The sequence below is a fragment of the Eubalaena glacialis genome, chromosome X, assembly GCF_028564815.1.
Source record: "Eubalaena glacialis isolate mEubGla1 chromosome X, mEubGla1.1.hap2.+ XY, whole genome shotgun sequence".
Classification (NCBI taxonomy): Eukaryota; Metazoa; Chordata; class Mammalia; order Artiodactyla; family Balaenidae; genus Eubalaena; species Eubalaena glacialis.
Window position 1 is genome coordinate 14,008,376 of NC_083736.1, and position 25,780 is coordinate 14,034,155.

At 44.6% G+C, this 25,780-nt stretch overlaps 1 protein-coding gene across 6 annotated transcripts in view; it reads right to left on the minus strand.

The window, feature by feature from the left end:
* Window positions 1-25,780, minus strand: part of CTPS2 (CTP synthase 2) — a 126,623-nt gene that overhangs the window by 23,247 nt on the left and 77,596 nt on the right. For all 6 annotated transcript variants that reach the window (XM_061177805.1, XM_061177804.1, XM_061177806.1 and 3 more), the window contains 2 exons: window positions 13,665-13,761; window positions 1,371-1,426 (listed from right to left, as the gene is read on the minus strand). In XM_061177805.1, coding sequence (XP_061033788.1) covers window positions 1,371-1,426; window positions 13,665-13,761 — 153 coding nt within the window. The remainder of the gene's footprint in view (window positions 1-1,370; window positions 1,427-13,664; window positions 13,762-25,780) is intronic.

Below are 25,780 nucleotides of genomic sequence, written 5' to 3' on the forward strand. Positions count from 1 at the left end.
AATTATTTCATCTGTTAATTTTTGTCCTCTCCAATTAGAACGGAAACTCCCTAAGAGGAGGGAGACCATGTGTGTCTTTCCCCCTCTCATCTCCAGTACATATGAGATGCAAAATAAGTATGAAGGAATGAATGGCCACACCATCACGTGCACAGTAGTTCTTACAACTTCTAGTTACCACTTAGGCAAAGCAGCTCGATAATTTTTGTCCCACCAGTTGACCCAGTTCCCAACGGAAATAAGACCAAAAATGGCCTACACTCAGCAAATTATGTTCCCTAATTGTAGTGACACTATTGGTAGCCTACCTGGCATTGACTCCCACTTGTCCTCCCTCAAAACAGAACCCTGGGCTTGTTCTGGTATCTACTCCACCCGCATATGGCCCATGGGACTCCATCTTCCCCATTCTAGAAGATGGTCCTAATTGGTCTAAGCCAAACATGATAAACCCATCCCTCTTGGCAGATGAATGATGCAAGAATCCAGGTTTAAGCCTGGTTCAGCACTGCCCTGGCAATGGTTACTGGTTCACAAGTGGGCAGGTAATCTAAATTGACCCAATCAGGTCTAGGAGAGATGCATGTTGCCTCACTTGCCACTGGCAGCCATCTTACAACTATGAGGGAGACCAGCCTAAGGACAAGGCAGACACACAGAAAAGGGTAGGGCCAAGGGACTCCTAGACACAGCAGGAGCCCTGACTGTACCATGCCTGGAGCCCGCCAAGCCTCTGGACTACCTATTACCTGAGATAACAAATTTCCTTATTGCTTAGGCTGGTTTCAGTGAATAATGAGCAGGAATTTTGACTCTTCACAGTCAAAAGCATTGTAATTGGTACACCAATTAATCCCTGTACAGACAATTGGCACTTTGGGGAACGTAGGCTTCTCATGTGGCAATCTCAACAATAACTCCTCTTAATCATGCGACACTAAGCTTCATGCTCAATGTAGCTTCCAAGAGGCTCCCAAACCAAGAGTCCATCATGTGATACCCAGAGACACATCCCTATCTCGAGAGGCATTTGGTTCAGAAGATGCAAGTACCCTTTTCCCAACTCTGCCAAAATAAAGGGCAGGGGGTTCAGGATAAGGATAACAACTTTATCTCGGTCTAAGAGACAGCAGTTAGGGTAACGGAGAGTCCTGAAATGTCCCATGTGCAGATACTTAAAGATTTTGCCTTTGGAAAGCCGAGACCAGAGTCTCCCCGCCCCTACCCGCCTCCTCTGGGAAATCTGGCACTTCTCCCCTGAGCCCTATGGACACCAGGCTGGACAGCTTCTCCAGAGGCCCGCTTGTGATCACTGGGGCTCCTCACACTAAGCATCTATACTCCACAGTAATTCAGTGTGACAGCCATACCTCATACCGATGTCTGTGTCTTTCTTCTATAAAAGGAACGTCACCATAAAGCTTCCCTGCAAAGATATGAAAGTGAAATGAATACTGTAGTAATCAGCTTTGGAACCACATCCATGGCATCTGTGTGGGGGAAATCTCTTTGATCTCTATCGGTCTATCAGACGCCTAAAAATGAAGCAGACTCTAGATAGTAATCTCGATTTTCTTTTCTTATAGGACAGCCATAGCTTCTTTGAAACCCTGAAGCAATTCTCAAGTAAGCCATCAGCAGTGCACAGAGGGAAGCCCACCATGGACTCCAGCAGAGGCCCTCCTTTCATACGCCTGCCTGCAGAACAGAGAGCCCCAGTGACATCTGCACCATCACCATTGCGCAGATTCACAACGGGGCTCATGTTACAAAAGAAGAAAATGAAACCAAGGGAAGGGAACCGAAACCAAAGGACTTGCCCAAAGCCCCGCCCCGCTGGCCATGCCATCCTGTCTGGAGCCCAGGCCTCCACACTCCCGGCCCAATGCTTTCTCCACTACACCAGCTGCCTCTACTTTCGCATGGTACTGGCCACACTGGTTTACACCCCACCTTAAAAATATGCCTATCCTTTGACTAAAATTTGACCTCTAAGAATTTACCCCAGAAAACAGAAACGAGGACAGAGATGTAACCACAAAGATGTGACCTGCTGCGTTATTAGCAGAGGACAATCGGAAACCAGCATCGCCTCAGGAACGGAGGGCTGCTGGCAGGAATGAGAGCACATCTCCACCCACAGTTCTCAACCAGGGGTGCGTGGCAGAGAATCACACGCGCGGCTGCTTGGACAGGCCCGTGTCGCAGCGGGGGCCGCAGCCCAGGGCAGCATCTCGGGCACAGCCTGTCTGGCGATGGACACGGGGGCCAGTGGGACGCCCAGTGACCCCAGTGTGAGGTGGAGAGGAGCGGGGTCTGTCACCAGACACCTCTCAACAACATAGGGCCCATCGGGCACGTGGAGAAGCAGGATGGCCAAGTGGGTCACAGCACTGGAGCAGGCACAGGGGCCGACGACTATTCCCTCCGCAACGGCTCTCAGCACGCAGACCCCAGGCTCACAGCCAGGGGAAGGAAAGACCCGCCGACAGCGCTGGAACACATCGCCGAACCCCAGCAGAATCAGGAGCAGGGCTCAAATCCACAGGCAGGGGATTGCCAGACTCTCCAAGGTGTCATCAGGCCGTGGAACAGGATGTTTCAACCAAGAGACCGAATGTCTCACATCCCGCTTGAGCTTTTTTTTTGGGCTGTGTTGGGTCTTCGTTTCTGTGCGAGGGCTTTCTCTAGTTGTGGCAAGCGGGGGCCACTCTTCATCGCGGTGCGCGGGCCTCTCACTATCGCGGCCTCTCTTGTTGCGGAGCACAGGCTCCAGACGCGCAGGCTCAGTAGTTGTGGCTCACGGGCCGAGTTGCTCCGCGGCATGTGGGATCTTCCCAGACCAGGGCTTGAACCCGCGTCCCCTGCATTGGCAGGCAGATTCTCAACCACTGCACCACCAGGGAAGCCCCCCGCTTGAGCTTTTGACTTGGATAAAGAAAACGCAAACTGGCTGTATTCTCTATGACTCAGTGTGATCAATTATCATGACTGAACTTCTACTTGCAATTCTGTGCATACAAACTGAGTTCCCTGGTGACGATGTCAATGACAGTGAGTATTTAGGTATGTGCCTTAGAAGAAAAATGGGCATAGTGGGGGCAGGGAGCTCCTTTGAGAGAACTCCAACATGCCACTGCCAGGGGGTCATTCAAGACAGAGCCCTTTGTACTCAAACTATAGGTTCATAAAAATTAAAGAAAATATGGAAGACGATAGCACAATAATGCCCAGTTGGAAAAAATGGAAACACTTATGCCATGAAGTTACAAGAAAAAGCAGTTGAAACATCTGGACCTAACTTTGAAAGGATTCTGATTCTCCTCTGACCTCTAACTTTGTCACTGATCTTTTCCTCCTAGAGTCCAAAATGTCTTCTCTCCTTCCTTCATTAGGACAGATGACTAAGCAAATCCAATAACAGAGCCTGCCAATACTAACAGAGATGGTGAGGAAAATGGCAAAAACCTCCAAATTAGGATATAAGTAATTATATTGAGGAATTATATCTGAGTCATCGGGACTAGCAGGATATTGCACGAACTTCTGAACCTGCGTGGCTTGTGCCTGCTGCCTGGCTTAAGGCAAGCTTTGTGTTTGTTATGAAATCCCAGAAGTGACAGGAAGAGGGGAGGTATAGTGACTCTGGAGCCAGAATGCCTGGTTTTAAATTCCACTATACCATGTAATGGATGTGTGGCTTCGGCAAATTACTGTACCTCTCTGCCTCAGCTTCCTCATCTGTAAAATGGGGGGGATGACAGTCTCTACTTCATAGCGTTGTTGTGAGGACTGAATAAATCAAAACATGTGAAACACTTAAAACAGTAAGTAAACCATGTGATTGGTATTGTTATCTCTAGACTATGAAATCCAAACAGAAAGAATGGAAGCTAGAACATAAGTTCTACAAGATAATAGACAAGATAGGGACCCATCCCCTCAATTCTTGAGACCAGTGTCTAGCATATAAGCAGGTACTCGATACATATTTGTTTAATGAATGAAGCATATATATGGGGCAGGGGGGTGTACATGGTACACGATGAAACATGTTTTCAGAACTTTGGAAATGCTGTTTTGTGCACTCAAAATCTTTCTTAATCACTGACAAAGCTATCAAGAATGAATTTATGAAATTAATCCATTGCCATATCCATGAAAAAAGAAAAAAATTTAAATTTCCATTAAAACTATATGTTGAGAATCAGCTCAGAATGTTACCAGGCGAAAACACCTTAAAATCAAAAACTAAGGGGCTTTCCTGGTGGCGCAGTGGTTGAGAATCTGCCTGCCAATGCAGGGGACGCGGGTTCGAGCCCTGGTCTGGGAAGATCCCACATGCCGCGGAGCAACTAGGCCCGTGAGCCACAACTACCAAGCCTGCACGTCTGGAGCCTGTGCTCCGCAACAAGAGAGGCTGCAACAGTGAGAGGCCCGCGCACCGCTATGAAGAGTGGCCCCCGCTTGCCGCAACTAGAGAAAGCCCTCGCACAGAAACGAAGACCCAACACAGCCAAAAATAAATAAATAAATTTATTTAAAAAAAAAAAAAATCAAAAACTAAGAATTCTCACTGCAGGGCCGCCCTGGCACCAGGAATTCTGATTTCGATGCTCTCAAGAGAGTGCCCAGGCACGTGGGTTTTTACAAAGCACCGAGTGACTCCCTGTGCATTCCTCGTCAGTAACCACTGAGCCACAGTGTCACTGAACGTGCTGTAGGGGGGACAATCAATGACAAGCGAGATGCTGGATGCTGCTGGACGCAGAGTGTGTCCAGGTGTGGACTGAAAAGACTAAGGGGTAGATATGCCATGTTGTTAGGAGCGCTTCTCTGGACGGATTTATTGAGCACACATGCCACGTGGTAAGCCTAGGCACAGGGGGACATCCTCAACAATGACAAAGTGACATGGTCTTCCTTCCCGTCCTAGTCTTTTTGGAGACAAAATAAAATGCAACAGAGATTAACTGCACATAAGCTTAATGTTCACTTAAGAAGCAAGTAGCGGCAAAGCTTTAGAGAAAGACACCTGATAAGGTCTTAGGACCTACAAAATACTCTCAGGGTAGGCAGCAAGACACCAACAATGCATATAATAGCATCGTCGGAAACAAAAACCCTGCCGAATTACACCTCCTTCTCTAATTCGTTACTAGGTAGATTCTGTCTCATACATAATATATATTTAACCCACTAACGGTCCTGCCAATCCCCACCCTCCTGTTAATAATCCTAGCGTCTGAACCTGCACCTTTCTCTTTCCTTTTCAGAGCAAAAATTTCCCCCACAAAAAGCTATACAAGCTAAAAGGTGGAAACAACCCAAATGTCCATGGACAGGTGAATGGATAAACAAAAATGGTATATACATTCAATGGAATATTATGCAGCCTTAAAAAGGAAGGAAACCCTGACACATGCTACCATATGGATGAACCTTAAGGACTTTATGCTAAATGAAATAAGTCAACCACAAAAAGCAAATGCTACATGACTCCACATATATGAGGCACCCAGAGTCATCAAATTCTTGGAGAGAGAAAGCAGAACGGTGGTTTCCAGGGGCTGGGGGCAAGAGGAATCAGGAGTTGTCGTTTAATGGGTAAGATGCCTTAGTTTTGCAAGATGAAAAAGTTCTGGAGATCAGCTGCACAACAATGTGAATATACTTAACACTTCTGAATTGTACACATAGAAATGGTTAAGATCATAAATTTTATGTTATGTGTATTTTACAACTAAAACTTTAAAAAGTAAAAGGTAAACAGCCCCATTCTTGCTCCCACCACTCCCTCTTCCTCTGACTCCCTTTTTATCCAACACCCCCATCCCCACCCTTTGCAACCCAGCTTTCATTCCTGTCATTTTACTGAACTGCTCTCTAAAACCCAGCAGATCTGTCCTCAGTGAGGACCGGAGTAACGCCCCCACCCCCCATCTGTAACCTCTGCTCCTCTCTGGACTCCCCTTGCCCTGCCTCCCTGATCTGCGGCCTCTACTGGGGACAGCTGCCCAAGCTTACACCCTCCCTTCCTCTCCCACCTTCACTCCCCGGGAAGCTGTCAGCCGTATGCTCCCATTCTACACCTCCCGATCCTTACCTTTCACCCGGCCTCCACATTTCCTATTTCCAGGGGGCCAGAAGAAATCACCCGTAGTGTGCAATAAAGCTAAAATCACTACCTGATGGGCTTCATTACCTCTCTCTCAGAAGACCTGCTGTGCTTTTGCACAAATATCTTTTAACTGCTGTACCAGTGTCTTAATTTGACTCACTTTTAAGACTGCCCAGAACCTTGCCCTGTACTAATTAGGTATTATAGGAGCTAGAGCTCTCTTTGTATGTGCAAGGATTTGCTGATGTTTGTCTAGAGATCCCAAGAGGCTGCCCAGAGTGCAGATTTTTGGTGTATTTGGCTTGCATAGTGTCGGCAGACACACAGTTTTTAATTTTTAAATAAGTTGCCAACATTTAAAAATCAGAAGATTTCTCATAAAACTCTGTATTTCCAGATTCTCTTAAAAATTTAGAAGACTGGCAACAGTGAATCCACAGTCCTTCATGCAACTATCAGCTGTAGCAGTTACTCCTTTGATGGGTCGAGTGCTTGTCAATTTGCCCCAGGCCCCACCATTCCCTATGGCCTCTCTAACTCTGAGGCCTACTGTAACTGCCATTGATTGTTGAGCTTAAGCCATGGCATTTCTCACACTTGGCCGTGTAACTCGTTCACATTCCCAACCGGGGCCTACTGGCCCAGCTGCTCAGTCCAAGGTTGATTCAGTGTCCTTCCTCAAGCCAAGCACCCGATTTCAACTGGCTTTCAGAAGCCGGGGTGGGCTCTTCACTCCCTGTTCTCCTCCACAAGACACTCCTCCTGAAACCTGCGGAAGCCTGTCTTGGGGCTCTCAGTGCGAGGAGGCTCAGCTCTGGGAGCTGTTTGGGGGTTTCTGTCCCCTCTTTGATTAAGGTCCAGCCATTTGGCAGAGTGAGGTGGTCAGGAGTTCAGGCTCTGAAATCAGCTCAGTGACTTTCTAACAAGTGACTTCACCATGCTGTGACACGGTTCTCGTGTGCAAAATGCGGCTGGTTCCCAGGGGTGTTGACAGGCATAACTGAAAAGATGCCCATCGTGTCCTAGTGACCGATACTTAGAAAGTGCACGGTCCGGTATCTTTCTCCTTCTCCATTTTTTACTTCTGGATTTTAGCAGATCATTCCTTTAATTTTTAGAAAACATCTCATTTCTTTTAAGTATCTAAACTCCTCCCCTTACCCTAATTTTATTTTTCATGCTCTGCTTTTATCTCAATTTTCTATGATGAAAATGCTAATTTTCTAGTTTAAAAATGCTAGTCCTTCCCTTTAACTCTACACCGCAGGGTCACATGCTTTTCCATTGCTTGTATCTCCTTTTATTCCCACCCACTCCCCCCTTTTAGTATTCTCATCGTATTTTTTTAAACTCTTTTCTTAGATTTTCTGCATTCTTCTGCTAGACCATATTAGCAGGTTGGGGAGCCAGGAAACCAGAACGGAGGGGCTTGAGAGAACCTGCAAGACAAAGGGGCTGCCTGCCCCCCACCCCTCGGCTCACCTCTCCTCCCCACCCACTGGCCCCGTGAGAGCCCATTCTTAACACAGGCCACTAACTGAAGTTTACCCCGAGCTCTGAGAGAATCACAGGTCAATACAATAAACCCTCCCCATTCACGATCCTAGCATCGCACTGGAATAGTGCTTTCCTGTGCCAGGCGCTGTTCTAAGGACCCACGTGCATAGCTGATTTAGCCCTCACAAGGCCCCCACAAGGTAGCAGCTCTTCTGATGTCCACTTTCTAGATGCAGAACTGAGGGTGAGCAGCTACACAGCCAGCGACTGAGAGCTGGGGATGGGGCGGTGTGACTCCAGGGGCTGGGTTGTAACCACTTCCCGAGTTCCCACAGGTGAAGTGCTCAGGACAGAGCTGGTCTAGTAAGGGGGACATAAATGCTTTAACACCTTACAATTAAAGGAGCTATGTCCCAGACCTGTGAGCCCCCATATCCACGAATACACTTTGCTGGGAAAGCCCCAGCAAAAGGCAAGAAGCAGCCGGGGAGAGAGGGACCCCCAGTGTGGGCTGTCCATGGGGAGGCGGGGAGGCTGGCCCACTCCTCTCCCGAGGCCCACCATGCTCCTTTCAAACTCCTATCTCAGCACAACATGTTACCGTGGCACGGACTTTCTGGGTCCCTAACTCCTTGGTGATCTCTTTCAAACTGTTTTATAAATCACCTCATTAACCCAGCCAAGGTTTTTTGTGTGGCATGGTTTTTTCCTCAAACTTCCTAACAATCTAATCACACAAGGAACTAGAAGCTGTTTTTGTCTATCAACGCTTGGATAAGAGATAAGAAAGCAAAAGCAGTTTTTCTAGCCTGAAAATTTCTTCCCCTTATCCGCATGTCTTTCAGTTCTTTCAAATTTGAGATTAAACCACTCTGCATTTCCAATGCCATGAATTTTACCCAGATTCTTAATACAGAGACTCACTCAATACCTTCCTAATTGGCCTCTTGCCTCTGTTCTCTCAAAACAAAAACCTCTTTCTCTTACAGCAAAGTAGAACCAAGCCTTTCAGTCAAGTCCTTCTCCTTATTATGAGGAAATGCAGACAAGGTCCCCAAAAGGAATTAAGTCTTTTCCTGAACTATTCAATTTTCACCTGCTGCGTCCAGACAGCTTCGCTGGCCTCCTGCAGCCTAGACTCTGCCACACTCACTAGCAGCTGGCGTCACCCTGAGGAGCTCTTCCCAGCCTCCTCTGCCAGCTGACGTCTGCCAGCATCAACTCATTGTCCCCATGTCGTCTGCCCTGAGGATGAGGGTCATGTCAGAACTCTGATGGGAAATCACCAGGACCTGGACTCCAGCTGTGCGCACTGCACAGCAGGGGGCTCCTAATTCCTTCCAATACGCCATGCTGCATCCGCCACTGGACCAGACACCCCTGGAGGGCAAAACAACATCCACTCGCCTTTAACGACCCCACGGCGCAGCCCCACCGTGCTCAGGGGCTGGCCCTCTCCCTCCTCTGCTTCCCCGAGTGCCTCCTCCGCACCCTCCCGGCTTCCAACCCTATGCATTCCTCTGATTCTAAAGGCAAGGGCGCTGGTTTGGAGGGCAGAGTCACGCGGATCGAATACACAGTTTGGGACTGCTTTAAACTGGGTTTACTCTAGCGTTCCTACCAGCGCACACCCACACCAGACTCCGCAGTATTCAAACACGCTACCTGAATGGTCCCAATAATGTGTTCCTGCTGCTGGGTGGCAGTTCGGTTTAAAGACCACACTTGGCACAGACAAAACAGGCTTCTTTTCCTGGATGTCTTAGCAACATACCTGGGACCTGACCAAAAAAATTAAGCCAGGGACCTATAATATTTTGGACACACTATCCAACAAGCTGTCAGCTGTCCCCTGAATGAGCTCTAAACCTTGTCTGTATTGCTTTGTACTTCACTATGTTCCCAGCTCTCACACTCAGTTGAGAGCCACAAGCACAACAATAAAGTTTCTGAAGTCTTAAAACCCTCTCATACCAAAGTTCCTCGGTGCTCTCCCTGGCTCCCCTCTCACCTGAGCCTGACCCCGTCCATCTCTAGCCACACCTCAATCTAGATTTCTCACTCTTCAAAGCACCCCATTTAAGACTTAACTGCTAATGTAAAATAGATAGCTAGTGGGAAGCAGCCGCATAGCACAGGGAGATCAGCTTGGTGCTTGGTGACCACCTAGAGGGGTGGGATATGGAGTGTGGGAGGGAGGGAGACACAAGAGGGAGGAGATATGGGGATATATGTATACGTATAGCTGATTCACTTTGTTATAAAGCAGAAACTGACACAACATTGTAAAGCAATTATACTCCAATAAAGATGTTTAAAAAAAAAAAAAAAAGACTTAACTGCTTTGTGCCATATCCCCCTGCTTTTCAAAAGTCATCTATCTAATGCGTTAATCAACCAAGTAATGGTATCACTATAAGTAGACAAGTCCTACCATCTACATTCCCAGATAAAATGTGTGTGGTTTTTAAACTGAGGTATAATTTACATGCAATAAAATATACACATCTGAAGTGTTTGACAAGTTTCACAATCCTGAAATGTGTGTTTAAAGAGTCACGTTTTGGACAGTGATCGTAACGGTGGGCTGTGCAGCCAGGGCCACGTGTTCCAGTAGAAGACTAAAAACAATGTGAGAAGCGCAGCCGAGGCCTGTCCCCCCACCCACCCGTGGCGAGCTGTTCCACCTGTGGGCTCTCCGCTTGCTCAGGTGAACAGTACAAAGGCTGGACCAAATGGCTTCTGAAAGCCGTCTTGGCGTTATTCTGTCACTAAATAGGGTATTTAGGCAGGCAAGTGGACAAGCGGGGAGATGTCCTTGAACGCTCCCCAGGAGGGTAGCAGCCTTGCGGCCTTGGCCTCTTGCTTTGTTCAGCCTGTGCTTCTTTTGTTTAGACGGGGGTTCTGTAAGCCGTGGCAACCCCGAGGCAGAACAGGATTCCCCTGTCTTTGTTCAGCTCTCGAACTAAGAATGGTTTTTACGTTTTCAGATGGTTAAAAAAAAACAAAAGAAAAATAATGTTTCATGATGCATGAAAATTACATGAAATTCACATTTCAGTGTCCATAAATAAAGGTTCATTGGAACACAACCATGCTCATTCACTTGCATATTTGCCTATGGCTGCTTTCACGCTACAACACAGAGGTGAGTAGTTGCATCAAAGACCATATGGCTCCAAAATTGAAAATATTTACTATCTGGCCCTTTACAGAAAAAGCTTACCAACCCTTGCTTTAGACCATCTAGGTAAGAGACTCTGGGCTGGTATAACTCTCTCTTCCCATATTAAGTGCTGGTGGAGACTTCAGACATGGGTGGTATACAAACAAGTAAATCAACATCTGGAAAGGGGAAATTTCCACTTTGTAGAAATGAAAAGAAATGCAAATTAAAGTACAATAATACAAGGCCCTTTTTGTTCTTGTTAATAGAGCAAGAAGAAAAGTAATAAAAATATTAGCAAAAAGACTAGAGAAAGCAAGGACACGACAGTACAGTTAACATCATTATGAACTGGTTCACCTTTTCTTTCAAACAATCCAGCAGAATTATCAGTTATAAAAGTGTTCATACCCTTTGACATAATAGTCTGACTCCTGGAAATCTATCCTAAAGAAACAATCAAAAGAACACTGGGTCAAAATGTTCACATCAGCATTTTTCTAACAAAATGACAGAAACAACCTGAAATGCTTAACAACTGGAAATGAATCAGTATATTATGGTTCCTTAACTCAATTAAATATATGTCCAAATAATAGACATGAAGACTAAATACATGAAAAAGTTTGCTACTATAAAAGACTATATAAAAACTAAGAATGATAGGGACTTCCCTGGTGGACCCGTGGTTAAGACTCCACACTTCCACTGCAGGGGGCCCGGGGTTCAATCCCCGGTCGGGAAACTAAGATCCCACATGTCACGTGGTGTGGCAAAAAAAAAAAAACAACTAAGGTTAATAAAGTTTAGAAAAGACCATGAAAACTTAAAAAGTTTAGAAAAAAAAGGAATGGAGTACTGACACATGCTATAATGTACACATACGTTTAAACATTATGCTAAATGAAAGAAGCCAAACACAAATGCCAGAGATCATACCATTCTATCTATATGAAATATTCAGAATAGGCAAAACTACAGATTAAGGTAATGGGCTTGGGGCTGGAGGGGGTGGTGGTGATAGCTAAAGGGAACAGGGTTTCTTTTTTTTTTTTAATTTATTTTATTTATTTTTTTATTTTTGGCTGCATTGGGTCCTCGTTGCTGCACGCGGGCTCTCTCTAGTTGCAGCGAGGGGGGGGCCACTCTTCGCTGCGGTGCGCAGGCCCCCCACCGCGGCGGCCTCACCCGTTGCGGAGCACGGGCTCCGGGCACGCAGGCCTCAGCAGTTGCGGCACGCGGGCTCTAGAGCACAGGCTCAGCAGCTGCGGCGCACGGGCTTAGTTGCTCCGCGGCATGTGGGATCTTCCCGGACCCGGGCTCGAACCTGTGTCCCCTGCATTGGCAGGCGGATTCTCAACCACTGAGCCACCAGGGAAGCCCCAGGGTTTCTTTTTGAGGTGATAAAAATGTTCAAAACTTGACTGTGGTGATGGTTGCATAAGTCTGTGAGTTGTACACTTTTAACAGATGAATTGTATGGTATGTAAATTACATCTTAATAGAGCTGTTTAAAATTTTTTTCAAGGCAGGCAAAAGATATTAATCAAGCAACAAACTTTGGTGTTATGTTTAAGATTCATAAAAATCATCAATGCTACTTTTATGTCTACTGTAAAGAAAAACAAATCCTAAATCAGTCTTATTTCCATCAAGACAGGTAAAAATTTTAAATATATTGAATACAAAGCTCTTTTTAAAAAGCTTAGTACGATTATATCTGAATCTTTTGCAGTAGATACAATTTTAAAAGATGAAATTTCTCACTAACCATTTTTGCCTCTTAGACCACTATTTGAACAAAGTTTCAAAGTATTTAGAAACATCTGAAAGCGAAAGAATTGCTGCTAATACCCACAAAGAGAAAAAATTCTTATATTCTTAGAGAAAAAGTCACTTAAAGAACACTGGCTTCTGACCCAGAGAGAGTAGGGAAATATGTGCACTTTAAAACTTTTCCTTTTTAAATTTCCTTCTTGCTAGGAAGCTTTATATTCCTTAGAAGCTGTTTATCAGCCTTAAAGGAGAACCTCATATTTCTAGTCTTATTCTTCTTTGAGTGAAGAAGGCATTTTTCTAAGGTATTCTTATAGCAGGAATGATGCTGGACGCCCGAGATACCTGGGTTCCCTCCTCTGCATCCGGCCCGGGGACGGGCGGGGTGGGGGGCGGAGGGGGGAAGGTGAGCAGCGCTGGCATCTGTCCTGGCCACTGCTGTATCTCCAGAATCGAGCACAGTGCATATGGCGCAGAGCAGGCACTGAGATATATTTATCAAACTGAATTAAGGGCTTTGGGGTTACATTAAAGTTATTCTCATATCATATGTTAATCTATGGAAAAAAGTTCCACAGAAATTAGAATAACCTTATCGGGAGTAGAAGATCAGCAAATATCAGACAGTGAAGCACATCATATTTTCCTTACCCCATGCTGGAGCTACTCGGGGAACAGAGAAATAGATTTCTGAGACATAACTGCCCCCCTTCTCAAGAAGTTCAAAAATTAGTGGCTCAAAGCAGTCAGACATGAAACAGTTAAACAGGGAGCCGGTTTCGATGCAGTGGAGAAAACAGTGGATTGGAAAGAACTGAGCTGGAATCAGGGCTGTCCTGGTGCAGGGTCATCCCCAGGAGCATCGGTAAAGCACAAAGCAGCCCACTGGCCAGGGTGTGGTGGAGGGCAAATGAGAAGGGGCATCCATGTGTGTTCTACCAACCTTTTCAGGGAGAGGAATGGGGAAGCAGGAGGACCAGCGAGTGCAGAGGCAGGGAAGGGGCGAGAGGGACGGGACGGGAGAGCTCCAGGAGGGCTGTGGCCGGGCACAGCCATGCAAATGATACCTGCCATGTTATAAAACAAATGATTTGAGAAACTTACTTAATATTGAATTTTCAGTTTTGAAAACAGTTCTTCTTATTCCCAGCCTCATCGTTCCTCCCAAATTGCCAGGGTTGTGTTCCGGCATATCAATCACCTTAGAAAACAAAACAAGTCCGGTTTTGCCATCTTGTAAAAACATAATTTCCCACATTTCAAGCTTTACTTTTAGGGGATGCTCACTGGGTAAGGATGTCCCTTAAACAATAAAATCCGATCGTTCCTTCCAATTTTCCTATTCAAACACGGTCATGCTTTTATACACTCCTCACAGTATGCTGCCTTTTCGTCTCTGCTTCTCATCTTTCATTCAAATCACAGGTAAAAAATTTATCAGGAGCATCTTTATAACCTCCCTCCTGTCATTACTCAAACTGTCAGTTCCAGGCAATGTTCACACTTCAAGTTCTGACCTTCTGGGACCTTCCGCTTTGGTCTTCACGTCCCTTATAATAACAACCCTCTCCCACCGCCCACTCCATTCCCTAAAGATTTTCCATAAGCAAATCTGTCCATTTTGGAAAAGGATACCAAAAGTACAGTCATCCCTCAGTGTCCAGGGGGACAGGTTCCAGGACCCCTGTGGATAACAAAATCCTTGGATGCTCCAATCCCGTATGTAAAATGGCATAATACAGTCAGCTATTGGTATCTGCAGATGCCGAACCCATGGATACGGACAGCCGACTGTACTTATTTGCAGAAAATCATTTAGAAGGATTCCTTTTTTTTTTTTGGCCGTGCCATGCGGCATACAGGATCTTAGTTCCCCAACCAGGAATAGAACCTGTGCCCCCTGCAGTGGAAGCACAGAGTCTTTAACCACTGGACCACCAGGGAAGCCCCCTAGAAGGGTTACTCTTATTAAAAAAATTAAATATATATATATATATATAATCCATTCTACCACATTCCACAGGTAGAAACCTAAGTGCCACCCTGGATCTCTCCCTCTCCCTCATCTCCAATGTGTCAAGTCCTATCCACTTACCAGCTCCAGACTTCCTGCATCCATCCACAGCTCCCACCACCACCCAAACCACAGCCCCTCACCCAGACTGCGGCCAGAGCTCACCAACTAGACACGCCCCACATTCACATGTCCCCCCAACCCTGCGCACTGCAGGCAGAGTGGTCGTGGTGTTTCTCCTGCTTGAAATCCTTGACTGCCTGGTACTGGCCCAACCTAGCCCTTCAGCCTCACTTCCCGTGACTTTCCCCTCCTACCCTGAGCTCTGGTCACTGAGCCTTCCTTCAGTTCCTCAAGTGCATCTTCCTTCCTCCCACCATGGAGACTTTGAACATCTCCCACTCCCCTACCCTCTTTTCCTAAATTAATCCATCCTTAACCTTAAGATCTTAGCTCAACTATCCAATGTGAGCTTCCCCGGGAGCTGATATTACCAGGCGCCATAGCCTAGTCGGGGTCCTCTATCAACACGCTCCCCGTCACCGTGCTCCCCTCCGTTTGTGTGTAGAGTGCTTTGTGCACTAGACTGTGAATCACTAAGAGCTGGGGCACTTTTTGCTTTTACCATCGCATTCCCAGCCCCTAGCACACATGGAACTGGCATCTGGTATGCACTGAATGAATGCATGGATGATTGAATGAACTCAGACCAAATAATTTCAGATTTATCTTTAGGATTAATTCACAGAAATGCAGACATGTGATTTTTATGAAAAGCCTGTTCTTGTTAGTCAATGGTCTATTTTCACAATTCTGTTCACTACAATCTCATGGTTTTATTTCATCTTTAAGTTGTTAGAACAGACTACAGTTGGGTGAGTTAACCTGTTCTAATGGAATTGCTCAAGTTTCCTCTCATAAAACCTTTCTTTCTTTGTTTTTTCTATACCCTAACTGCCACATGTTGCTCTAACAGGAATCCTTGACAACTGGAATTTTCCAAGAACTTGTATGATCTTATCAGTGCTCCAGAAGAACTTTCTGAGCCATTTGAACCCTGTGGCCCTGGTACACTCTAAGAGTCACTGAGGGGAAGGGGTGGAGAAAAAACTTGACTACACCCCTTGGCAGGTGGAGTGCTCGGTTCTGAAGTGCTCTTGGCCTTGGCATGTCTTTCCTATCTTCTTGGGTCGGCTAATTACGGCTAGATTAAGTATTACAGGAGTGAGGTGAGGAGAGGGCATCAGCTTCCAGTTCAGAAAGCTGAGCTGCTTAGCTTTCAGCCCCTTGGGTATTTTCTAGGAAAGGACAGATAAGACTACACTACCTGCCACAGACTCATAAGAAGTCCTAGGTTGATTCACAGCTTCAATTTCCGCTTCAGTTGAAGATAACCTGAACCCTTTAGGAAGACCACAGCAATAAACTCCCCTGGTTTCTTCTTATAAGTGTATTGTGATGCTTCAAGTCAGCCTTACTTCCTGCACTGGGTTTTTCCACTCAGGAAGAGTCTTTTAATGTAGTTTGTTCAGTTATTGGCATGTTTGGAATTCAAGGAATGTTCTAGTATAAACCACTGAGAATGGAGTCAAATGACCCAACTAAGAACAGGAATCCTCCCTTACTGCTTACTTGGGTTGAATCTGACAAACACAAGGCCAGAAAATATTTCCAAAAGAAATACTTCCAAAAGCTAAATGCAGTGGGCACAGGGCTGCCTAAGGATCTTAAATACTCCTCCAACATAGAGGGAAGTCTGGAAATTCCTGAAAGAGCAATATGAGAACATTATTTAGAAACATGAAGGTAAATATCAGGAGAAACAGCTATAAGAGTTGAGTTTGGTAGACAGGAGGTGAGGATTACTGAATTTTTTCATTATAGGCCTTTTGGAAATGTTGGCTTTTTTGGGGGGGAGAATTGTTGAACACAGCATTACTTTAATGAAAATACAAATTGAAGGCCCAAATAGTGAAATATATTGTGTAGGCCTTCCACTAGGGTATTAGTTCACATTATCCCTGTTGTTTTCAAAAGCAATAAATAAGACCTTCTCCTGATATGATAGCACAGAAAGAAATCCCAAGGTGTACCTGCCACGGTGACCCTCCGATTAAAATACGCTCCCATAGAAACCACTGGAGAGGCAAAGAAAACGTTAGACAAAAGATGGGGGAGCAGATGGAAGTAGCTTTCCAACTCTGAATGATGCCCTGAACAGCAGTGAAAGGAGAAAAGCAGAGCAAGAACTGACAGGCGGCTTCATCCAGGGATGCGCATCACACACTCAGTGGAAGAACGTCCAGGCCAGGAAGACCTTCAAGATGGCAGAAGAGTAAGACGTGGAGATCACCTTCCTCCCCACAAATACATCAGAGATACATCTACATGTGGAACAACTCCTACAGAACACCTACTGAACACTGGCAGAAGACCTCAGACCTCCCAAAAGGCAAGAAACTCCCCACGTACCTGGGTAGGGCAAAAGAAAAAAGAAAAAACAGAGGCAAAAGAATAGGGACGGGACCTGCACCAGTGGGAGGGAGCCGTGAAGGAGGAAAGGTTTCCACACACTAGGAAGCCCCTTCACGGGCGGAGACTGCGGGGGGCGGAGGGGGGAAGCTTCGGAGCCACGGAGGAGAGCGCAGCCACAGGGGTGCGGAGGGCAAAGCGGAGAGATTCCCGCACAGAGGAACGGTGCCAACCAGCACTCACCAGCCCGAGAGGCTTGTCTGCTCACCCGCCGGGGCGGGCGGGGGCTGGGAGCTGAGGCTCGGGCTTCGGTACGATCCCAGGGAGAGGACTGGGGTTGGCTGCGTGAACACAGCCTGAAAGGGGCTAGTGCACCACGGCTAGCCGGGAGGGAGTCTAGGGAAAAGTCTGGAGCTGCCTAAGGGGCAAGAGACCATTGTTTCTGGGTGTGCAACGAAAGGGGATTCAGAGCACCGCCTAAACTAGCTCCAGAGACGGGCGCGAGCTGCGTCTATCAGCGTGGACACCAGAGACGGGCGTGAGATGCTAAGGCTGCTGCTGCAGCCACCAAGAAGCCTGTGAACAAGCACAGGTCACTATCCACACCTCCCCCCCGGGGAGCCTGTGCAGCCCGCCACGGCCAGGGTCCCGTGATCCAGGGACAACTTCCCCGGGAGAACGCACGGCGCGCCTCAGGCTGGTGCAACGTCACGCCGGCCTCTGCTGCTGCAGGCGCGCCCCGCACTCCGTACCCCTCCCTCCCCCCGGCCTGAGTGAGCCAGAGCCCCCGAATCAGCTGCTCCTTTAACCCCATCCTGTCTGAGCGAAAAACAGACGCCCTCAGGCGACCTACACGCAGAGGCGGGGCCGCATCCAAAGCTGAACCCCGGGAGCTGTGCGAACAAAGAAGGGAAAGGGAAATCTCTCCCAGCAGCCTCAGGAGCAGCGGATTAAAGCTCCACAGTCAACTTGATGTACCTGCATCTGTGGAATACCTGAATAGACAACAAGTCATCCCAAAATTGAGAGGTGGACTTCGGGAGCAATGATATATTTTTTTTTTCCTTTTTCTCTTTTTGTGAGTGTGTATGTGTATGCTTCTGTGTGTAATTTTCTCTGTATAGCTTTGCTTTTACCATTTGTCCTAGGGTTCTCTCTGCCTGTTTTTTTGTTTTTGCTTTTTTTTAGCATAGTTTTTAGGGCTTCTTATCATTGGTGGATTTGTTTTTTGGTTTGGTTGCTCTCTTCTTTCTTTCTTTCTTTTTTTTATTACTTTTCAATTTTTTTATTTTTAATAATTATTTTTTATTTTAATAACTTTATTTTATTTTATTTTATTTTATTTTACTTATTTTTTTCTTTCTTTCTTTCTTTTTTTCTCCCTTTTATTCTGAGCCGTGTGGATGACAGGATCTTGGTGCTCCGGCCGGGTGTCAGGCCTGTGCCTCTGAGGTGGGAGAGCCAAGTTCAGGACATTGGTCCACCAGAGACCTCCCAGCTCCACGTAATATCAAATGGCAAAAATCTCCCAGAGATCTCCATCTCAACACCAAGACCCAGCTTCACTCAATGACCAGCAAGCTACAGTGCTGGATGCCCCATGCCAAACAACTAGCAAGACAGGAACACAACCCCACCCACTAGCAGAGAGGCTGCCCAAAATCATAATAAGGTCACAGACACCCCAAAACACACAGCAGACACGGACCTGCCCACCAGAAAGACAAGATCCAGCCTCACCCACCAGAACACAGGCACTAGTCCCCTCCACCAGGAAGCCTACACAACCCACTGAACCAACCTTAGCCACTGGGGGCAGACACCAAAAACAATGGGAACTACGAACCTGCATCCTGCGAAAATGAGACCCCAAACACAGTAAGTTAAGCAAAATGAGAAGACAGAGAAACACAAAGCAGATGAAGGAGCAGGGTCAAAACACACCAGACCTAACAAATGAAGAGGAAATAGGTAGTCTACCTGAAAAAGAATTCAGAATAATGATAGTAAGGATGATCCAAAATCTTGCAAACAGAATGGAGAAAATACAAGAAACGTTTAACAAGGACCTAGAAAAACTAAAGAGCAAACAATGATGAACAACACAATAAATGAAATTTAAAATTCTCTAGAAGGAATCAATAGCAGAATAACTGAGGCAGAAGAACGGATAAGTGACCTGGAAGATAAAATAGTGGAAATAACTACTGCAGAGCAGAAGAAAGAAAAAAGAATGAAAATAATTGGGAACAGTCTAAGAGATCTGTGGGACAACATTAAACACACCAACATTCGAATTATAGGGGTCCCAGAAGAAGATGAGAAAAAGAAAGGGACTGAGAAAATATTTGAAGAGATTATAGTTGAAAACTTCCCTAATATGGGAAAGGAAGGAGTTAATCAAGTCCAGGAAGCGCAGCGAGTCCCATACAGGATAAATCCAAGGAGAAACATGCCAAGACACATATTAATCAAACTATCAAAAATTAAATACAAAGAAAAAATATTAAAAGCAGCAAGGGAAAAACAACAAATAACATACAAGGGAATCCCCATAAGGTTAACAGCTGATCTTTCAGCAGAAACTCTGCAAGCCAGAAGGGAGGGGCATGACATATTTAAAGGGATGAAAGGGAAAAACCTACAACCAAGATTACTCTACCCAGCAAGGATCTCATTCAGATTTGATGGAGAAATTAAAACCTCTACAGACAAGCAAAAGCTGAGAAAATTCAGCACCACCAAACCAGCTTTACAACAAATGCTAAAGGAACTTCTCCAGCCAGGAAATACAAGAGAAGGAAAAGACCTACAATAATAAACCCCAAACAATTAAGAAAATGGTAATAGGAACATACATATCAATAATTACCTTAAATGTAAATGGATTAAATGCTCCCACCAAAAGACACAGACTGGCTGAATGGATACAAAAACAAGACCTGTATATATGCTGTCTACAAGAGACCCACTTCAGACCTAGGGACACATACAGACTGAAAGTGAGGGGATGGAAAAAGATATTCCATGCAAATGGAAATCAAAAGAAAGCTGGAGTAGCAATTCTCATATCAGACAAAATAGACTTTAAAATAAAGACTATTACAAGAGACAAAGAAGGACACTATATAATGATCAAGGGATCAATCCAAGAAGAAGATATAACAATTGTAAATATTTATGCACCCAACATAGGAGCACCTCAATACATAAGGCAAATACTAACAGCCATAAAAGGGGAAATCGACAGTAACACAATCATAGTAGGGAACTTTAACACGCCACTTTCACCAATGGACAGATCATCCAAAATGAAAATAAATATGGCAACACAAGCTTTAAATGATACATTAAACAAGATGGACTTAATTGATATTTATAGGACATTCCATCCAAAAACAACAGAATATACTTTCTTCTCAAGTACTCATGGAACATTCTCCAGGATAGATCATATCTTGGGTCACAAATCAAGCTTTGGTAAATTTAAGAAAATTGAAGTCATATCAAGTATCTTTTCCGACCACAACGCTATGAGACTAGTTATCAATTACAGGACAAAATCTGTAAAAAATACAAACACATGGAGGCTAAACAATACACTACTTAATAACCAAGAGATCACTGAAGAAATCAAAGAAGAAATCAAAAAATACCTAGAAACAAGTGACAATGAAAACACGACGACCCAAAACCTATGGGATGCAGCAAAAGCAGTGCTAAGAGGGAAGTTTATAGCAATACAATCCTACCTTAAGAAACAAGAAACAAGAAACATTTCAAATAAACAACCTAACCTTACACCTAAAGCAATTAGAGAAAGAAGAACAAAAAAACCCAAAGTTAGCAGAAGGAAAGAAATCATAAAGATCAGATCAGAAATAAATGAAAAAGAAATAAAGGAAACGATAGCAAAGATCAATAAAACTAAAAGCAGGTTCTTTGAGAAGATAAACAAAATTGATAAACCATTAGCCAGACGCATCAAGAAAAAAAGGGAGAAGACTCAAATCAATAGAATTAGAAATGAAAAAGGAGAAGTAACAACTGACACTGCAGAAATACAAAGGATCATGAGAGATTACTACAAGCAACTATATGCCAATAAAATGGACAACCTGGAAGAAATGGACAAATTCTTAGAAATGCACAACCTTCCGAGACGGAACCAGGAAGAAATAGAAAATATGAACAGACGAGTCACAAGCACTGAAATTGAAACTGTGATTAAAAATCTTCCAACAAACAGAAGCCCAGGACCAGATGGCGTCACAGGCGAATTCCATCAAACATTTAGAGAAGAGCTAACGTCTATCCTTCTCAAACTTTTCCAAAATATAGCAGAGGGAGGAACAATCCCAAATTCATTCTACGAGGCCACCATCACCCTGATACCAAAACCAGACAAAGATGTCACAAAGAAAGAAAACTACAGGCCAATATCACTGATGAACATAGATGCAAAAATCCTCAACAAACTACTAGCAAACAGAATCCAATAGCACATTAAAAGGATTATACACCATGATCAAGTGGGGTTTATTCCAGGAAGGCAAGGATTCTTCAATATATGCAAATCAATGTGATACACCATATTAACAAACTGAAGAATAAAAACCATATGATCATCTCAATAGATGCAGAAAAAGCTTTCGACAAAATTCAATACCCGTTTATGATAAAAACCCTCCAGAAAGTAGGCATAGAGGGAACTTACCTCAACATAATAAAGGCCATATACGACAAACCTACAGCCAACATCATCCTCAATGGTGAAAAACTGAAACCATTTCCACTAAGATCAGGAAGAAGACAAGGTTGCACACTCTCACCACTATTATTCAACATTGTTTTGGAAGTTTTAGCAACAGCAATCAGAAAAGAAAAAGAAATGAAAGGAATCCAAATTGGAAAAGAAGAAGTAAAGCTGTCACTGTTTGCAGATGACATGATAATATACATAGACAATCCTAAAGATGCTACCAGAAAACTACTAGAGCTAATCAATGAATCTGGTAAAGTAGCAGGATACAAAATTAATGCACAGAAATCTCTTGCACTCCTATACACTAATGATGAAAAATCTGAAAGAGAAATTAAGGAAACAATCCCATCTACCACTGCAACAAAAAGAATAAATTACCTAGGAATAAACCTACCTAAGGAGATAAAAGACCTGTATGCAGGAAACTATAAGACACTGATGAAAGAAATTAAAGATGATACAAACAGACGGAGAGATATACCATGTTCTTGGATTGGAAGAATCAACATTGTGAAAATGACTATACTACCCAAAGCAATCTACAGATTCAATGCAATCCGTATCAAACTACCACTGGCATTTTTCACAGAACTAGAACAAAAAATTTCACAATTTGTATGGAAACACCAAAGACCCCGAATAGCCAAAGCAATCTTGAGAAAGAAAAATGGAGCTGGAGGAATCAGACTCTCTGACTTCAGACTCTACTACAAAGCTACAGTAATCAAGACAGTATGGTACTGGCACAAAAACAGAAATATAGATCAATGGAACAGGATAGAAAGCCCAGAGATAAACCCACGCACATATGCTCACCTTATTTCTGATAAAGGAGGCAAGAATATACAATGGAGAAAAGACAGCCTCTTCAATAAGTGGTGCTGGGAAAACTGGACAGCTACATGTAAAAGAATGAAATTAGAACACTTCTTAACACCATACACAAAAATAAACTCAAAATGGATTAAAGACCTAAATGTAAGGCCAGACACTATCAAACTCTTAGAGGAAAATATAGGCAGAACACTCTATGACATAAATTACAGCAAGATCCTTTTTAACCCACCTCCTATAGAAATACAAATAAAAACAAAAATAAACAAATGGGACCTAATGAAACTTCAAAGCTTTTGCACAGCAAAGGAAACCATAAACAAGATGAAAAGACAACCCTCAGAATGGGAGAAAATATTTGCAAATGAAGCAACTGACAAAGGATTAATCTCCAAAATTTATAAGCAGCTCGTGTAGCTCAATATGAAAAAAACAAACAACCCAATCCAAAAATGGGCAGAAGACCTAAATAGACATTTCTCCAAAGAAGATATACAGACTGACAGCAAACACATGAAAGGATGCTCAACATCACTAATCATTAGAGAAATGCAAATCAAAACTACAATGAGGTATCACCTCACACCGGTCAGAATGGCCATCATCAAAAAATCTACAAACAATAAATGCTGGAGAGGGTGTGGAGAAAAGGGAACCCTCTTGCACTGTTGGTGGGAATGTAAATTGATACAGAAACTATGGAGAACAGTATGGAGGTTCCTTAAAAAACTAAAAATAGAACTACCATACGACCCAGGAATCCCACTACTGGGCATATACCCTGAGAAAACCATAATTCAGAAAGAGTCATGTACCACAGTGTTCACTGCAGCTCTATTTACAATAGCCAGGACATGGAAGCAACCTAAGTGTCCATTGACAGATGAATGGATAAAGAAGATGTGGCACATATATACAATGGAATATTACTCAGCCATAAAAAGAAACGAAATTGAGTTATTTGTAGTGAGGTGAATGGACCTAGAGTCTGTCATACAGAGTGAAGTAAGTCAGAAAGAGAAAAACAAATACCGTATGCTAACACATATATATGGAATCTAAAAAGAAAAAAAAATGGTTATGAAGAACCTAGGGGCAGGACAGGAATAAAGACGCAGACGTAGAGAATGGACTTGAGGACACGGGGAGGGGGAAGGGTAAGCTGGGACAAAGTGAGAGAGTGGCATGGACATATATACACTCCCAAATGTAAAATCGATAGCTAGTGGGAAGCAGCCGCATAGCACAGGGAGATCAGCTCGGTGCTTTGTGACCACCTTGAGGGGTGGGATAGGGAGGGTGGGAGGGAGACGCAAGAGGGAGGGGATATGGGGATATATGTATATGTATAGCTTATCCAGTTTGTTATAAAGCAGAAACTAAGATACCATTGTAAAGCAATTATACTCCATTAAAGATGTTAAAAAAAAAAGAATGTCCAGGCCAGGCACCAGCTGGGAGAACAGAAACACTCCAGAAGGGGACGGCTGGGGAAGGCAGAGAACACAGGGTACTTCTGGTCAAGCCTGGCCAAACCAGTTGCCTTGCAGAGTTATCAAGCCGTCCTACCAGCTCTAAAGATGACAGTATGACTGCCTCTCGGGTTACAAGCGACCTGATTCAGCAAGAAAATTAAGGAAACGTCTTTGATCCTGGCATTCCTTCCACAAAAAGCCTGAGAGATAGGAGAACATCACAGTTTTAAAACATATCTTTTATCATTACTGGGGTGGTTAAAGAAAAGAACTTCAGATATGCTTTAGTTTTAATCCCAACATTTTCAAAATACCCTAGATTTTGCAACTAAGAGGAAAATGCCTCTTCCATTGCAAAAGGGTCGCCTCGGCCCATTCTGAGTTTGCCTAAATACAAGCTGTCACTGATCCCCACTACAGATCTGTCGTTTCTTGGAACCGAGCCATAGCGCAGAAGAAAAATAAAAAAGGATCAATAAGTAACGAATATTGGTGGTGATAAAGCTTTAGGAGATGTAAAAGTACCATGTAAGGATAAACACAGCCCTAATTAACCTTTACCAAAGTTTCTGCAGCCCATGATAAAAGTGTAATGGGTTCAAGACTTCAGGAGTCCTGGGTGCCTTAAACAACAAAGTCTAGGGAAGTTAGGTTCTCTTATCAAAGATGAAATTCCCCCTTATTATTTTTTTTTTTTGGCCACGGAGCGCAGCTTGCAGGATCTTAGTTCCCAACCAGGGAACTAAGCCTGAGCCTCGGCAGTGAAAGTGCAGAGTCCTAACCATTAGACTGACAGGGAATTCCCAAAGATGAAATTCCTAAATGGCAGTGTGGGAAAGAGTGCAAGCCTTCTGACCTACCTGACAGAACCCTGGAAAGGCCTGCTTCTGTCCAGTCCCTTGCCTTTGGACATTTCATTTGGGGACATTAGAGGAGCCTACCTCCCAGCAGACCACCTCCAGTAGCTGGGCAGCTACAGCAGCCTCCATCGTTGCAGACCAAATCTAAACCCTTCCATGTGGCACGCAGGTTCCACCTCATTCAGGAACCATCTACGCTCTCCCCACATATTCTGACCCGTGGTTTCTACCTCAGCTGGATAGGTCCACTGACCCGTGGTTTCTACCTCAGCTGGATAGGTCCACCGCCGATGGCGCCTCTGCTCCCCTCCCCTCAACGCCACTACATACATACCGCCTCTTCACTACTTTCCCTGAGATGGCTTCTCCCCACCATCCCACGTGGGCTCGCGCTTTAGGGGCACCCTCCAGTTCTCCTTACCGTGCCATACTTAATACCACTGTTATGCTCACCCTACCAAACAAATGACCTACACAGTGTTAATTCATTTGCAATAAGTGGTAGGCCGAATAACGGCCCCCCCAAATATGTCCAAGTCCTAGTCCCCAGAAACCGTGAATATGTTGCTTTCCATGGCAAAAGGGACTTTGCAGGCCTGATTAAATTTAGCCTCTTGAGATGGTAAAATTATCTGGGGTTATCAGGGTGGGCCCAACGTAACCACAGGGTCTTCATAAGAAGAAGCAGGAGGGTCAGAATCAGAGATGGAGATGTGACAACGAAGCAGAGGTCAGAGAGAGAGGGAGAGAGAGAGACTGGAAGAGGCCACATGGCTGGCTTTAAAGATGGAGGAAGGGGC